We start from the raw sequence: 15,922 nt of genomic DNA on the forward strand, positions 1-15,922 counted from the left end.
AACATTCAAAAAGTGACCTTGATGTTCATGAGATCAAACAAACATCAGCAGTGTTTAGGTTTTTCACAAATGTTCAGGAATTTCTTTTCCTCTTTTTCCATGTACTGGTTTTGCCTTTCTGTGCTTTTTCAGGCATGTGACTAACAGCAAAAAATTTGTTTCAGGGGGCAAACACCAGCACAGGCTGAAACTAACTACTTAAACAAAGCTAAGTGGCTGGAAATGTATGGTGTAGACATGCATATAGTCAAGGTATGTTTAACCACAGCATGATGACCTTTGGAAGTGATAATGTTTGCTTTGTTCTGCATTTCAGCATGGATTTTGCTTTGGGGGTTGGAGGGGAAAGGAGTGTTGTTCTCATCTAAACTGTAACAAATGATATGGCTTTGCCTCAACATTCCACTTTATATTACACATTTCTTGAAGGTATAACTTCAGTCCAAACATATCTGCTCTGTGTTAAATACATGATTGGTATGGCAATATGTACTATGGTTTGTATTTGGACTGAGAGCTATGTGAAAATCATAGTAATTAAATTTAAATTGGCTGGAATCCAGTCAGCTACTAGCTTAAAAGCTACATGTAAAAATCCATCTCCTGTGGAGAAGGAACTGCGCAAGGAGGGCCTTATTATACAGACAAATCAAGAAACTTTAATTTTCCTTTTCAGTCAGCCTTATTGAAAGGTGGCAAACCAGAAAAATCCATTGCATAGGATCATTGAATGAAACATGAGAGTTTTGCTGTATAAAATAAGCAGATAAGTGTGTAGTTTTAACACTGGGAAAATAAGCTACACAAACCACTAGAGTAATTTGAATAAAGGCTCAAACACCAAAATGAACATAATCTTTATTTTGTGGCAATTAGGCAAGAGATGGCAATGATTACAGCCTGGGATTAACACCTACAGGAGTTCTTGTCTTTGAAGGAGACACAAAGATTGGTTTGTTTTTCTGGTAAGCACTCTGATTGCATGTTAGAATACATTTTAGACTTTTGCAGTCTTGTTCCTTCTGATCTGGGCAAAAAAAGATTTGTTTGGGATATGAGAGCACTGTGTATACCAGGTACCTGCAGAAATACTCCCTGGTCTGCGAGGGTTTTCTATGTGTCCAAAAATACTCACTCTTTCTTTTTTTATGGCATTCTTTGTTGATACGTTAGTAGGCTTGTGTAAGTGTAATGTGCTAGAGGCAAGTAAAAGATGGAATAAGTTTAGGATGTTCTTTGTTTGGGTCGTTTGGATTTTTGTTTTGGTTTGGGTATTTCTGTTGATTTTCTTGTTTGTTGTATTTTGTACTGGTTTGCTTTGGAAATGAAGTATGCACCCAGTCAGTGAAATGACTTCAGGAATTCTATCCAGTTTGAAAAAGAAGCATAAGCAATAGCACTAGTGCAGTTTTTACATCTAATGTCATCTAGGCAAGCTTTTTATTAAGATGATATCTTTTTGTGCCCAGGAAAGGGCAGAAGCGTCCCTTTGTGCTCATCAATAAGGGCTAATTAAAAGCAAACAAACAAACCTCAAACACATACACACATCTTCAAACCAGATCAATAGGCATTTGTGGCATAGAGAGCTTCCTTCATTTTTTATGAAGGTGTGCTGCTTTATCTGTCAAATACCTGAAGAGCTCCCCATGGTTTCTTAGGAGCATTCTGATGAAATTTTGCAGGGCTTTATATTGTATAAACCTCAAACTAGAGAACCTTCTAGCTAGCATATTTGGGTGTGGGTACACAGACATTTATGCATTTTAAAAACTGTATACAAAGAATAAATAGGTAGATATTTAGGGGAATTTCATCACATGAGTAGTTCATTTGTGTTAGCCCACTCCAATTTCACAAACTGCTCAGAAAAACACTCACTTTGTAGCAGAAATGTTATCTGTGCATCTTGTCCCTCCACTATCAACATACCTGTCAGTGAGTTACTAAGAGAGTTAGACATAACCTGCTTTTTCTGTTCATCTTGCAGGCCAAAGATAACAAGGCTTGACTTCAAGAAAAACAAACTCACTCTAGTTGTTGTTGAGGATGATGAACAGGTAGATAACTATCTGTTTAGTTATATCTCAGTCTTGATTATGCAGTACTAATTTACATATTCCTGATCTCTTTCTTGATATTTAACTTTTGAGAATTAACATGGTCCCTTTGCTACATTTTTTTATCGTGACTTCATGAGGAGGAGGGGAATGAAAGGATTAAGTATAAATTATATGGGTTCAATTACTTGGTTTCTTTTTCCCTCACACTGTTGTAAAAGGGAAATACCTTGTGAAACTAGTATAGACCAGATAATTTGGAAACAGTGTGCATTGTGCAAGGAAGTGTGAAAACGAAGAAACATGTACCATGTTTAGTGGAATGAATTCCTCAAGCAGGTGCCAGAATGGTTCCCATGGGAAGAAATTGCTTAGAGCTGAGATAATAAAAATGTGAGCATTTGTAATTTGAGGAGATCAGGTCTGGAAGTGAGACCATGGTGGCCTCACTGAGAAGTACCTTCCTGTATTGACAGAAAGCTTGAGAAGCTTCTGAAAAGGTTGGGTTTTCTGCCTGAAAGATGTTATTTTTATGGACATATGTTGCAGTATTCATGAACAACGATGTAAACATTTATTTGGCTGGCATCGAATTGTAGCTTTGACTTATTCAAGCCCCTTGTAAATCATCAGTGTGCCATTTGTGCTTTAAGGGAAAAGAGCAGGAGCACACTTTTGTCTTTAGACTGGATCATCCCAAAGCCTGCAAACACTTGTGGAAATGTGCAGTGGAACATCATGCCTTCTTCCGGCTCCGAGGTCCTGTCCAAAAAAACTCCAGTCGGTCCGGCTTCATTCGGTTAGGATCCCGGTTCCGGTACAGGTCAGTGTCATCTGCCTTTTGGAACATACCTGCTTTTACTACTTGGTTTTCTTGCATTGTGCATGAAAACAGGACAGAACTTGGTATTCATTCACTTAAGACATACAAAGCAGTGAAACTTGCAAGCTCAGTGAGTAACATTATCAGTTTTATTAAGTTATGTGGATTCCTCACCCCCCCTGCATTTTCTGATTAATATTTAGGTCATTTTGATCCATGCAGAAGGAAACCAGAATTTTCTCAAGGTTCATGTTCCTTCCATAGCATTAATGGTACACCATGTTTTATAGATCACTTTTCCTTGAAAGCCCACTCTTTTTCAGAATGAGCCATAGAGGATGCATGATTGATCTGCATGGTTTTGAGACTCTGCAAGTCTTTTGCCTCCTGAGTTCCTGATTGCTTGAGCGATGGCAAGCTTCAGAAGCTTAAACAATGCCTATTTCATGTTAGGCACTACTGGTGCTTTTAAAAGCCTTCCAGATGGCGTATGGTCTCAGATTAGTCTGCAGGATGCTGTCAGTTGCCCCAGCAGAGTTGATGAGAATATATGAACAGGAAGTGGGCTGTGATCCCAGGCACTATGCATATACTTCGAATCACAGAATGCATTGGGTTGGAAGGGACACTTGAAGGTCATCTTTTCAAACCCCCCTGCAGTGAAAAGGAACACCTCCAACTAGATCTGGTTGCTCAGAGCCCCATCAAGTTTGACCAGGAATGTCCCCAGGTATGGGGCCTCAACCACATTTTGGGCAACCTGTTTCAGTGTTTTGCCAGTCTCATTATAAAAGAACTTCCTCTTCATGTCTAACCTATATCTATCCTGCTCTAGTTTAAAACCATTGCCCCTTGTCCTATCTCTACAAGTGCTTCTAAACACTCTTCCAGCCTTTCTGTAGGTATCCTTCAGATATTGAAATGCAGCTGTCAGGTCTCCCCAGAGCCTTCTCCTCTCCTGGCTGAGCAGTCCCAGCTCCCAACAGCCTGTCTTTGTAGGAGACGTGCTCCAGGATCTCATTCCTTCTTTTCCAGCAACTGTAGCAATGCCATCTAGTCTGCTTCAGAATGAATCAGTGGTACCAGAGATTCAGCAGAACAGGAAGCTGCTTGCTGTCTTGGGCAGAGTCTGGCCAAACCTGGGAGAAAAAGGCTTGCCTAGGAACAAGAGCTTCTAGGTGCTGGTTTTTAGTCCCATTATCATCTTGCTCTATGACCTTTGGCAACATACCTTAAGCTTTACTCGCTCCTAGAATTTTCAGCCTCTCCCAAACTGCATAAACTGTGATCACAGAAATATGCAAAGACCAAATGTGGTTTTTTTCAGCCACTTAATGCTTAAGTAGTGATTGCTCCAGCCTTTTGTCTTGGGAACATGGGGTGAAAATGGAATGTTTGTAAAACTTCCCCTTTTTTCTGAAAGGCCTTCTGAAGTGTTAAGTTTGTGATTTTTTTAATAGAACGGAGATCATGTTATTAAGCTATTAATTTAAAATAGAAGTGTGATGTTTTGATAAGCAGTGTCTGTATTTTGTAAGGCACTTACTGTTTTATACTTTTACATGACATTGTTAGTGGGAAAACAGAGTATCAGACCACCAAGACCAACAAAGCCAGGAGATCAGCATCCTTTGAAAGAAGGCCCAGCAAGAGATATTCAAGACGAACACTGCAAATGAAAGGTAAAGGACTTTTCCTTCTGAGAAGTATAATCCATTGTGAGAGTCAAGTCATCATACCCTTTAAGGGTTCTGTGTAGGGATTCTTCTGTAGCTGTTTATCTTTCTCTTGAATTTTCAAAGTTAAGTTTTCTTTGACTTTTTTGGGACACTACATTTGTTTATCAGAAAACGCTTCTGGCCAAAGCATATCGTTCTAGCGTGCCTAGCAGGTAAAATACACACGAATGGAGCACAGTTGGTGCCTGTATAAAGATGACAGACTTGAGGCCAGGAAAAAGCAATGTATTCCTGATAATATTTGAAATCTATGAATCAGGTTTGACATTTTTGTCATTGTTTTTTTTATGTTGTTCTTAGAAGTTGCACTGTGTTGTCACAACTTGATGGTTGTGATGGTGTGTGTGGTGCTTGGTCTCTTATGCCCACTCTTTCACAGGTCAAACCTAACCTCCATGTGTGCTTTCAGATACATGCTTGAATCTGACTCTAGTTTGGTCTTCAGATTGTTTTATCTTTCCAATTTATAATTTTATTTTTCACATAGTATGCATGAGATACTTGCAAATTTTGCTCTTTTAGTTGCCTACTTTTAGGTAATGCTAGACTATTTTAATTAATAATATACTTAATATTTAACTGCTAACCTAATTGCAAATTAAATTTTAATTACTGCTTGTATTTTTGTAGCACATGCTGCTAAGCTTGAAGACACAAGGTAAGATGCATTCCAATATAAATATTTCTGATGTTTACCACCTGTGCTTGAACACATGTCTGCAGGAGGTTGTTGTAAGATTAGTTAAATGTAGAGAGCATTAACCTCTCAACTGTGATTTTGCTGTGGGGTTTGTTTGCTTTACATAAAACCTACTGTTCAAAGCAAAGCTCCTGTTTGCTATCACATGGACTTGCGATTGCCAGACTTGCTTAGTAGCAGGAAAAGAAGTTAGGTTATGACTAGATATGATTCTTGCTGTATATGAGTGGTAATTCTGTGTGCTGCCTTTTAAAAATAGATAAAGCATGTGAGGATGTCTTGTCTCTGAGATCTGCCCACTCTGGCTATGTGACTGAAATGCATAATCAAGTGACTCACAGAACATTAGGGGTTGGAAGGGACCTCAAAAGATTGTCTAGTCCACCCCCCCTGCCAGAGCAGGATCACCTAGAGTAGATCATAGAGGAAGGCATCCAGGCAGGTTTTGAATGTCTCCAGAGAAAGAGAGTCCACAACCTCTCTGGGCAGCCTGTTCCAGTGTTTTGTCACCCTCACAGTGAAAAAGGTTTTCCTTATGTTCACATGGAACCTTCTAGGCTCCAGCTTGCACCTATTAACCTTTGTCCTGTTGTTTGGCATCTCTGAGAAGTGCCTGGCTCTGTCCTGACACTTCCCCTTCATATATTTATAAACATTAATGAGGTCACCTCTCAGTCTCCTCCTCTCCTATGTAAAGAGACCCAGCTTCCTCAGCCTTTCCTCAGAAGGGAAATGTCAGAGAGAAGTAAAATACAGTGCAATAGATATTTGAAATATGTTGATCATGTTATATTCAGTACTATACTTGCATTTATTTTTATGTATTTAAGTATTTTCATAGATATGTATTAAATTATTAATGATCAACATTAAGAGGGAGGCCTTTTGGTTCTTTATTTCTCTGCCTGGATTCTTCCTGCGTGTGTAGGTTTATACTTCCTGTGGCAAGCTAAAATACCTATGCGAGTAAGAATCATACAGTTTCCATACCCTTCCTTAGGGGAAGAGGGGAAATGAGGCTAAAAAGAATTTCCTGGTAGTGAAGGAACTAAGTCGCTCAGTTCTGGTTTCTGTACCTCACCCAGTAACTTGTGAACATTGCAGTGATGAATTGCAACCACTTCTTTTTTCCAAGTAGATACCCATGGATCATGACAGGCTTATTACAGCCATACATTTTCTGTGTGTAGCAGCAGGGAACAAGGCTGCAGTTGCTTTAATATGGAGGTGTCTCTGTGACCTTCTGTGTTGTTCTTGTTTGTTTGTTTTCAATTAGAAAAGTACTCTTCAAAACCGGGTGCCATTAAAGTTCTTAAAGGTCCTCTGCATGCAAAATGTGACTGATTAATTAGTACTTTCATCATGCTGCATTGTCATGCCCTCTCCAAATTTCATGCTGCTTAGGTCATTCTGAGAGTGGGAAGAGAAACTTCATGTGCAGTTTCTTCCTCTGATAAGACAGTGGTCGTCTGATGTACACCTAGGTGTGGCACTGTTATGTTAGTCTCCGGAGCAATCTATGCCATTTCTGAAACTCTACACTTGAGCATTGCTAATTGAAATGCATCATGAAAGATGTATGTTGTTCCATTCTTTTGTGTTAACTCAGCACAGGGGAATGTGCTACCCAGAAGGCATTCCTTAATATTGTTGTTAAATGCACACTATCCTGTGGAAACCTCCACACTGTCTCAACAGAGAAGGTGTGAATTTGGGAAACGGGCAAGGAACAGCTTGTCTGATCTTGACATTGTGATGTTTAAGTAAAATAATTCTAAAGAATCAATAAAGTAGATACAGAAATTTACTTAAATTATTGGCTTCCCAGATTGCATAGCCTTTGTCCAGACTGTAAATCAAAAGATTAATGGGTCACAGGAGACTGGAACCATTTTTTCTTTTTTTATAGAAGGCTGTATGTCTGGAAGGAAGTTTACATTGCATGAGATTCATAATGTGTAATTATTCTGTAGGGTTTAAAAGCTTTTAAGTATCTCAAAAATGTGAACCGTCTCTGGTAGATTCAGAAATCAGCAGGAATAGGGCTATGTGCCTTATTTAATTTATTAACTATGTTAAATATTTAATAATATTAGTATTGCTCTTCTGGACGCTTTTAAGGCTCTGAAGCAGTAACTCAGTCCATTAGAGGCTGTATGCAGAAGAAACTCCTGAATTTTTCTGATTAACATTGTGATGTGAAACTTCAGAAGAGCTATAGTTACAGAATAAACAGTATCTGCAGCATGTAGGTGAGGTTTCAGCAATGTCACATTTTGCTGTCCACTCAACTAAAACTATGTGAGTTTTGCTTTAAAAGTGCCCCACCCTACTGCTGAATCAGGAAGATTTCTAAATAGGACCAATTTGCAGATGACACCAAGTTGGGAGCAGGTGTTGATCAATTAGAGGGTAGAAGGGCTCTCCAGAGGGACCTTGACCAGCTGGACAGATGGGTGGAATCCAACATGACGACATTCAGCAAGTCCAAGTGCCGGGTGCTGCACTTTGGCCACAACCCCCCCATGCAGCGCTACTGGCTGGGGTCAGAGTGGCTGGAGAGCAGCCAAACAAAAAGGGACCTGGGGGTACTGAATGACATTGGCTGAACATGAGCCAGCAGTGTGCCCAGGTGGCCAAGAAGGCCAATGGCATCCTCATCTGCATCAAGAATAGTGTGGCCAGCAGGAGCAGGGAAGTCATTGTGCCCCTGTACTCAGCACTGGTTAGGCCACACCTTGACTACTGTGTCCAGTTCTGGACCCCTCAATTTAAAGACATTGAGACTCTTGAACGTGTCCAGAGAAAGGCAGCGAGGCTGGTGAGAGCCCTCGAGCACAAGCCCTATGAGAGGCTGAGGGAGCTGGGATTGTTTGGCCTGAAGAAGAGGAGGATCAGGGGAGACCTTCTTGCTGTCTACAAACTTCCTGAAGGGTGGTTGTAGCCATGAGGGGGTTGGTCTCTTCTCCCAGGCAACCAGCACCAGAACAAGAGGACACAGTCTCAAGCTGTGTCAGGGGAAGTTTAGACTCAAGGTGAGGAGAAAGTTCTTCACAGAGAGAGTTGTTAGCCATTGGAATGGGCTGCCCAAGGAGGTGGTGGAGTTACCATCCCTGGAGGTGTTCAAGAGGGGATTGGACGTGGCACTTGGAGCCATGGTCTAGTAGTCATGAGGTCATGGGCGACAGGTTGGACTTGATGATCTTTGAGGTCTTTTCCAACCTTATTGATTCTATGATTTAGGAAGGGAAGAGGACAAAACAGATGAATTACAGATAAATTGCAGCTTGAACAAATGAAAAATAATGTGATACCTTTGGTTACCTAGCATGTGGCAGCTGATCTGAAACAAAAGTCTTAAAGTTTTCATTTGAGAACAGTTAAGTGCTTTGAAAAGATCTTTGGACTTTGTGTTTCTTTCTGAAAAATCCCAGTGATTCTGACAGACTGCAAAAATAGTTAGTTGGTCTGATTCTGATTTGAATTCTTTTTCTCTTTCAGTACTGCAAACAATGTTGTGATCAACCAAACTAATGGATCACAAGTAAGCACTCACATTCTTTTCAAAGGCAGTTTTCATGCATTAAACCAGATTTGAGGGTTTTGTTGTTCCTTCTTGAAATCCAGTGACTGACCAATTGAAAATTACAGTGAAATGCTGAATTGCATGCCAAGAAATTACTGCTGATTTATAAGCAGGATAATTGGTTAATTTAGCTGGAATAAAGAAGATAGCTCATGTCCCAGTACTACAGAGACTAGGCTATTTATAGGTACAGGGTCTCATAGGTATACAGAGTACCTTTGTTTGAGTGTCGTTCTTATCCAAAGTACATCAATTCTATATGCTAAGTAACATTTGGAAAAAAGCACAATTCATCAGCAGCTGTGTTGGTTGCTGGTTACAGGATGATTCATTTTTTTTCTCTGAAAGAGATAGGAAAGCACCTGCAAATTAAAGAATCCGTGGTTAGCGAAAATGCAGTGTTTTCTGAATTGGAGAGGAAATCAAAGACACCTGTCCTAATTCCACATAAGTATTGTATGTCAGTACTTACACACAGAAAACCTTGTTTCACTGAAAAGGGAGGTTGGTGTAAAGTAAGTCTGCTTCTCAGTATCAAAACCTAAGCCTTGGTGCTTGGAAAGACCCTGTCTCACTTTCTGGACCCTTTCAAATGCGGCGTGTGACGGAAAAGGTCACACATTGGTGGAGACGATGCTAGTTTATTTTAACATTAGAATACTCAATATCAACTAATAGATGGATTGCTGCTCTGCCCAGCCTCTTGCCATCTGTGTGCAGTATTGGAAAAGACTGGTTTCTGGTGCTGTGGGAGTAAGAGAAGACAACAGCCTTGCTTTAATTTTGTGTTTGAGAAGTGGGGATATGTTTTGCTATGTGTAATGTGTCATTACTTCATTAGTGTGTGTATAGTAACTTACTTGTTTGTATTCTGTTTCCAAAGAGCTGGAATGCAAAGCCAAACTTACCTGTCCTAACAGCAGTTCCTTCTGCCCCAGTCTTAGTGGAAATAGAAAACCTCCCGAGGAGCCCAGGAGCCAGCCAGCAAGACAAGAAGTGGTATGTTCTGCTTTGCTGGGAAATGAAGAGTGTTTACTTTTGCATGATTCAAGTTACTGTTTCTTCATCTGCATTTAAGCTGTCATCCTTGTATCTTTAACACAAGTTGACAGTCAAGTTAGTGATGATGCAGCTGATTTGTTGCTGTGAATGTAGTGTGGGGAAGTGAAGACAACAGGCTTAGTCACTGCCAACCAAAAGAAAATCTCTTCAGGGACTGAAGAAACGATTAAATGAGGAACAGCTCTTTCAAGTCTTGGAGAGAGCTGGGTCCTTCTCACCATAATGCTCCTTGTAGCCCTTTGCTTGGTACCATGATGCCCAAGGACTTACCTTGATCCTTAAGAAAATGCAGAACTCTATAAACCAGTATCCTTGCTAATCATCTTTTGAACCTTATGCAATAGGCAAGCCATATTTTTTTCATTATCTTGGGTGGATTGGGAGCTTGAGGAAAATGACACCATCTGAAGATAAGAGCTTTGATTTCGTGTAATCAGAGTATTTATATTATGGATTGGATGCATCTCAAAATGAAGGTGATTTGTTTGAAGATAAATGTACATATAATTTTCTTTAAAGTAATTCTATATTGCAAACCTATTTAAAACCCAAACTGACATATCAAGCCAGTGCTTGTGCACACATACATAGTCTTAATTTTTTCATCCTTTTGTGTGTTCAGAGACAGTATGGCTTATCCTAAAAGGATCACTCTGGTTTATACAAGGCTCTCCAGGAGCAGCAGCAATGGAATTGAGTCACAAAAGCTCTTATCCTAAGCAGTTTCAACCCTCACAAGAAAAGATCCTTCTGCCATTGTTGGGTATATGCTTCAGTATCTCTTAAAAGTAGATGATAACGACTTTCCACCAGTGCAATGACAAATGTAATTTCATTCCATGAATCATACTGATTAAAGTGTTTCAACTCCATGGATTTTGGATTAGAAGAGGGACAGTAATTTTGCTTTACCTGTTGCATTTTATTGACATTTCAATCAGAACATATGATCAATGCTGTTTTTCTTTCTTCTGCCCTTGATTTGTCTAGTATCTGAAATCTGTGCTTGTCTGTGGTGAGATCCTGTTGATCGCTCGATTCCCTCCGTGGTGGTGGGTGAAAGGTGGTGGTTTCTTCATTCTTCAGCATTCTCAATATGGTTTTGTTTTTATTCTTTTGGTCTGATTGCAAGATGTGTGCTAGAAACAGGTATATTTCCTTTGGTGAAAATGTTTGACTCTTGCTCCAAACAGCTCTTCTTGGGTATCTGATTCATGGTAGCATTCTTGCTAGCATTTGCAAGGCTTCTGTTGCTCACTGAAATCCTGCTGCTTTTGTTCAGAAGCAGAGAGGACTCTCGAGGCAATCTGTTTCAGTTTTGGTTTTGGCACACCTGGTTTAGGGTTAAGAATGTGGGCCTCTCTCTCTTAACGTTGTCAAGGAATCAAAGCTCTCATGTCAGCTGCCACAATGTGTAGCCTTTCTATAGAGGAGTGGGAGTGAACATAAATTACACCTAGACAGCACGCCATAAAGCAAAGAAGCTCCTTGGCAATTGATATGTTTTAATTAAGAGTATAATGCTGGAACTGTATCTGTCTTATGATTCATAGAGACATATCAGTATTGCAGGCAGTTGTCTTCTTGCAAACAGGTTTTAATGAGTTCACTGCAAACTACTGCCTGTAATAAAGAGTAAATCCAGCTGTAGGAAGAAGACAACAGTTTGGAGCTGAGTCAGCAATTGAGCTACATTCTGGTTTCCTAGCTGGGAAGTGGGGTTAGGTTAGTTGCCAGACCATACACATTTATTTCAGGGGCTGCGACTTGGCTATTGCGCCTTCAAGTCTTGGTGTCTTGATGCTGCTAACAAGATCTCTCTTCAGCTGCTACTGTTTTTAATTGGCCTGTTTCTGCATGAATTATCTTTTGCTTTCTGTCAGAAAAATAGTCTTCTTTTGGAGAGAGTTTGCCAAGAATTGTTGAGAACACCAAAATCTTTTGGACTGGGGATTTTTAAGATGGTTAGGTTGGAAGGGGTTTAGAAGTGAGGTCCTGACCTCGTGAGTTTCTGTGCTCTGCTTGGCAGATGCCTGTCCTGGCTACCTTGCAGCTTAGATCCCTTCCTAATGTCAATGTTTCCTTTGATTTAAAATGTTAATGCTGCAGCTGCCAACAGCAGTTGTGCCACATTGTGGAAAGTACTTTGCCAGATAGGAAGGATTTTAATGTTCAGTTTGTTTGGTTTTTTGGAGGTTTTTTGTTTTGGTTTGTTTTTTTTCCTCCCTTGGCTCCATTCCTGTAAGATTTTCAGGACAGGAAAACTGCTGGTCTGCCATGGTCTGAAAACAGTCTGGAATATTGGCTGCAGGGCTGGGAAGCCTAAAATGCAATCATTGTCTATCTGTAGTCTTTTCTCTAGAAGCTGTTTCTGTCCTTAGCCAGGGCAGGATACAAAAGTTTAATGATTTTTTTTTTTTCCCCCCTCCTTATTGTGGAATAAATAATTCAGTTTTTTGTTTGCTAGTGGACGTGGCTTTCATGTGACCACTTACATTAGAGAAATGGGGAAATAACGTAGTGAAGTGTTGAGGACTGGAGCCTTCAGTATTCATGGGTCACTATCTCAGCATATTTGACAGAAACCCAACCTCTGAATTTACTCATGGGTGATCTTTATATAAATTTTCTCTCTTTTCTAAAGGAGGACTATGGCTGAGCATTAATCATTTACCGCTGCTGCGAATCCCACATGCTTTTCTGCTTTCCTGCCTTAACACTTGTCATCTTCCAACTTGTGCTGGCTGCTTGGCTGTTCTGACAGGGCTGAGAGTGCTGCACCAGGCTTTCTGGAACATGAGAATGTGGAATTTAAGCTGAGGGCTGTCCAGGACCCTTCTGGATGAACAGAAACAATGTTTCCACTTTGTTTAGATTTGGATCATTACGTAGAGAATTTTACATTTATCTGAAGGGATACATTTGGGTTAGGAACTTCCTGGCTTGAGGAGTTTGAGTGCATTTTTCCAAGCACTTTTTTGATACCTGACTGTACCTTGCATTAGCCTCTCCCAAAACATACCAGTGAAGGATCCTAGTACAACATAAGACAACAGTTAACAGATCATTGTCCATTTAAAAAAAGTCTTTTAAAATTCACATGCTTCAGTAAATTGCATATCTTTTTTTGCTTTGGAGATGCTTGTGCCTGAAGCCTTAGAGTTTTTTAGCTAAAATGTTTTCAAAACACTGTTGAAAATGATGAACTTTCTGCCCTGCTCCTCTTTGTAGCTTTTGGAGGACTATATTCCAAGTGTAATATAGACTCTCCATAATTGTACATGGCGTTTCTGTGGGGTTTATTTTTAGGAAGTAGATTTTTACGAGCCATTATGGCTTAGTATGTAAAACTGGAAAGCAAGGTCCTAGTTTGTGCTTGGCGTTTTAAAAAACTGTTCATTTTCCACTAAGTTTTTTTATGTTAATCAAGTATAGGTACGGTCAGCTTCTCCACTAGTATTGAGTCCCTCAGTCACCTAATTTGTGAATGACTTGTCTATGCTCTATTGTTTGTTTCTGCACAGTAATGCTCACTTTTCTGAGTTTCTATTTTCTTCTCCTTTTTTTTAAACTTGCATTAGAATCTGCATTTTCCAGTGACTTTAAAAACTCATGCTGCTTATAGATGCTTGTTTCAGGTGTACCTTTGGAGCTGTCACTTAAACCCTTTCAGCTTCCCAAAGCCAAAATGTATCCTATATTTAGGAGGCCTGATTCTCCATCACATGATTTTTCTCTTATGTGTAAAATGCACAAGGTTCTTGCTCAGCTTTGTGAGGTGTTTTGAAATATGAAGTGCTTTTCATTTGGTAAGTGCAGATATTGTATACATGAAATAGCTTAACTTGTCATTCCAGACTTCTGCAAAAATGTGCATGATCCTGAGCAGAAAAGGGGTTTATTTGACAGCCTCATCATGTACACGTAAACTGGCGTGCCTCTTTTCCTTCAGTATATACCTTGCAGCAATGCCCTTTTTCCTTACCTTTTCACATCAATCTTCTTGTCTTTTACCTTTGCTTTACTTTTCCACCCTCTTCCTCATCCATACCTGTTCACTAATTGTGCCCCCTCCCGCTCCCCAATAATCCAGGCCCCTTGACGCTGCCGACCGCTGCCAACGTGGTGGAAGCGTGTGGGACGCGTGGGCACCGCCGAGGACGCGCGCTGCGGACGGCCAGTACCCCGCCTTTGTCCATGAGCGCAATGTGAAGAACGCAGCAATGCATAGCGGTGCTGGTACCTATGCTGTCCAAACCACCATGACCAGTCTCTGAGACGTGGGCCTTTCTGGAGCTTGAGACTGCATTGTAGCAGAGGCTGGGAAGCTACATTTTGAGCTGTCTCTGAGATAAGAACAGCAGACCAAAAGCTGACTACAGAGGGGGGGAAAAAAAGCTTTTGTTATGAAGGCTCTGCATATCATGTTGTTGGTATTTAGTCTTTAAAGATGAAAAAGTAACATACAGACCACTAGTTGGGCTATAATGTGGTTTCCAAAATCTTAGAGGATGTTATTGCCCCTCCTCATGAACCATGATTACAAAAGATTATCTGAGATAGATGATTGATCTGAAAACTAACCTTTTTTTCTTTTTTTAACAACTTCTCTTCTGAAAAACACTGTTTGGAAATGGAATGATTTTAATTTTTTTAAGAATAAAATTATCAGAACTTCTGAAAAAGCAGAGAGTAATATCTGTTTTGCTTCCTAGAAAGTTTGCCTTTCTTTGCTGCTGTGCTTCAGCTGAATTGAAACAAATATTTCCTGACAAACACCAGTTCTACCATATGATTCACAAGGTTAATTGTTAAGTCAGAGGTTAAAACCCCAGCTTCATGCTTCATTGGTGTTCTTGGGGGCCTTTAAACAACTGAAGAAACTATTTTTACCTTTGAACACACTGGGGTTTTTTTATGTGTTTTCTGAAGTTAGCTCCCTTTAAATTGCAATATCTTTTCCCATTTAAAAAAATGGAGGGGGAAAAAAAGAAAGAAAAGTTGTGGTAGAACACTTTTAAAAATCACTCATGTTTGGCTTTTAGGATAAAGAAGGTATTTAAATGATTATCAAATTGTTTGAATAAGTTTCAAGTTGCCACAGGGCCTAGAAATCAAAAACCCATTGTTTTCAGATATTCAGCCTTCAAGAACCAAGTAAGTCTCAGCTAGGATGTCACTTAATATTGCCTGAGATGTTTTGGTCACCTCATCCTTGCACCTGACAGGAGGAAAGAAATTGCTGTTTAAAGATGAGTCTCTATTTTGTAGCCTCTGCTTAAAAAAAACCTAAAAGGATATGCAAGCTATCTACTAAAGATCTGTGAGCTCTGCAGAGGTGATTAAAGCAATCTGTTGTGCTGGGTTTAGTTGTAGATTTTGCAAGGTAGATATTGCAAACATCTAGAGCAAAGCCAGCATTTTTTATTATTTGTAAAGTTGCTTAAGAATAAAACATCTGTTCTCATTTTGCATAACTTCAAAATATCATATAATTTCCTTGTAGCTGAGGGAGAAGCAGCCACTAATTTGAGCAGAGGAATTTATGATGGCTGTGTTTTCAAAATGCAAGAACATTGTTGCAGTAACAAGTCAGTGTTTTACAGCACAGTTTTAAGCTCAGATGTCCATATGTACTTGTCAGGCCACTATAAGTACTGGGTGACTCCTCAGGTTACCAGATAAGTTTTGTGTTGCTGGTAAGGAACAGCTGAAGTTGGAACATGCCTCTGGAGATCATGCGGTCCACTCCCAATGCTGAAAACAAGGTTGAGCAGAGCAGGTTGCTCAGGATTATGCCAGCCAAGTTACAGGAGTATCTCCAAGGATGGAGACTTCACACGCTCTGGGTGACCCATTCTGGTGTTTGACAAACCTCATAGCAAACAAAGGGGTTTTGTTGTTGTGCTTAAATGGAAATTCCATTTCAGTTTCCGCTGTTACCTCTTGTCC

At 40.0% G+C, this 15,922-nt stretch overlaps 1 protein-coding gene across 6 annotated transcripts in view; it reads left to right on the forward strand.

The window, feature by feature from the left end:
• Window positions 1–15,922, forward strand: part of EPB41L5 (erythrocyte membrane protein band 4.1 like 5) — a 57,818-nt gene that overhangs the window by 25,162 nt on the left and 16,734 nt on the right. For 4 of the 6 annotated variants that reach the window (XM_054176114.1, XM_054176104.1, XM_054176129.1 and 1 more), the window contains exons 9-16: window positions 165–252; window positions 877–965; window positions 1,991–2,060; window positions 2,714–2,883; window positions 4,459–4,565; window positions 5,253–5,280; window positions 8,824–8,866; window positions 9,792–9,907. In XM_054176114.1, coding sequence (XP_054032089.1) covers window positions 165–252; window positions 877–965; window positions 1,991–2,060; window positions 2,714–2,883; window positions 4,459–4,565; window positions 5,253–5,280; window positions 8,824–8,866; window positions 9,792–9,907 — 711 coding nt within the window. Of the gene's footprint in view, window positions 1–164; window positions 253–876; window positions 966–1,990; window positions 2,061–2,713; window positions 2,884–4,458; window positions 4,566–5,252; window positions 5,281–8,823; window positions 8,867–9,791; window positions 9,908–10,960; window positions 11,034–14,063; window positions 14,557–15,922 lie in introns of those variants that run through there. The other 2 variants (XR_008463004.1, XM_054176137.1) reach the window with 2 other exon arrangements.

This window comes from Dryobates pubescens, chromosome 2, assembly GCF_014839835.1.
Source record: "Dryobates pubescens isolate bDryPub1 chromosome 2, bDryPub1.pri, whole genome shotgun sequence".
Taxonomy (NCBI): Eukaryota; Metazoa; Chordata; class Aves; order Piciformes; family Picidae; genus Dryobates; species Dryobates pubescens.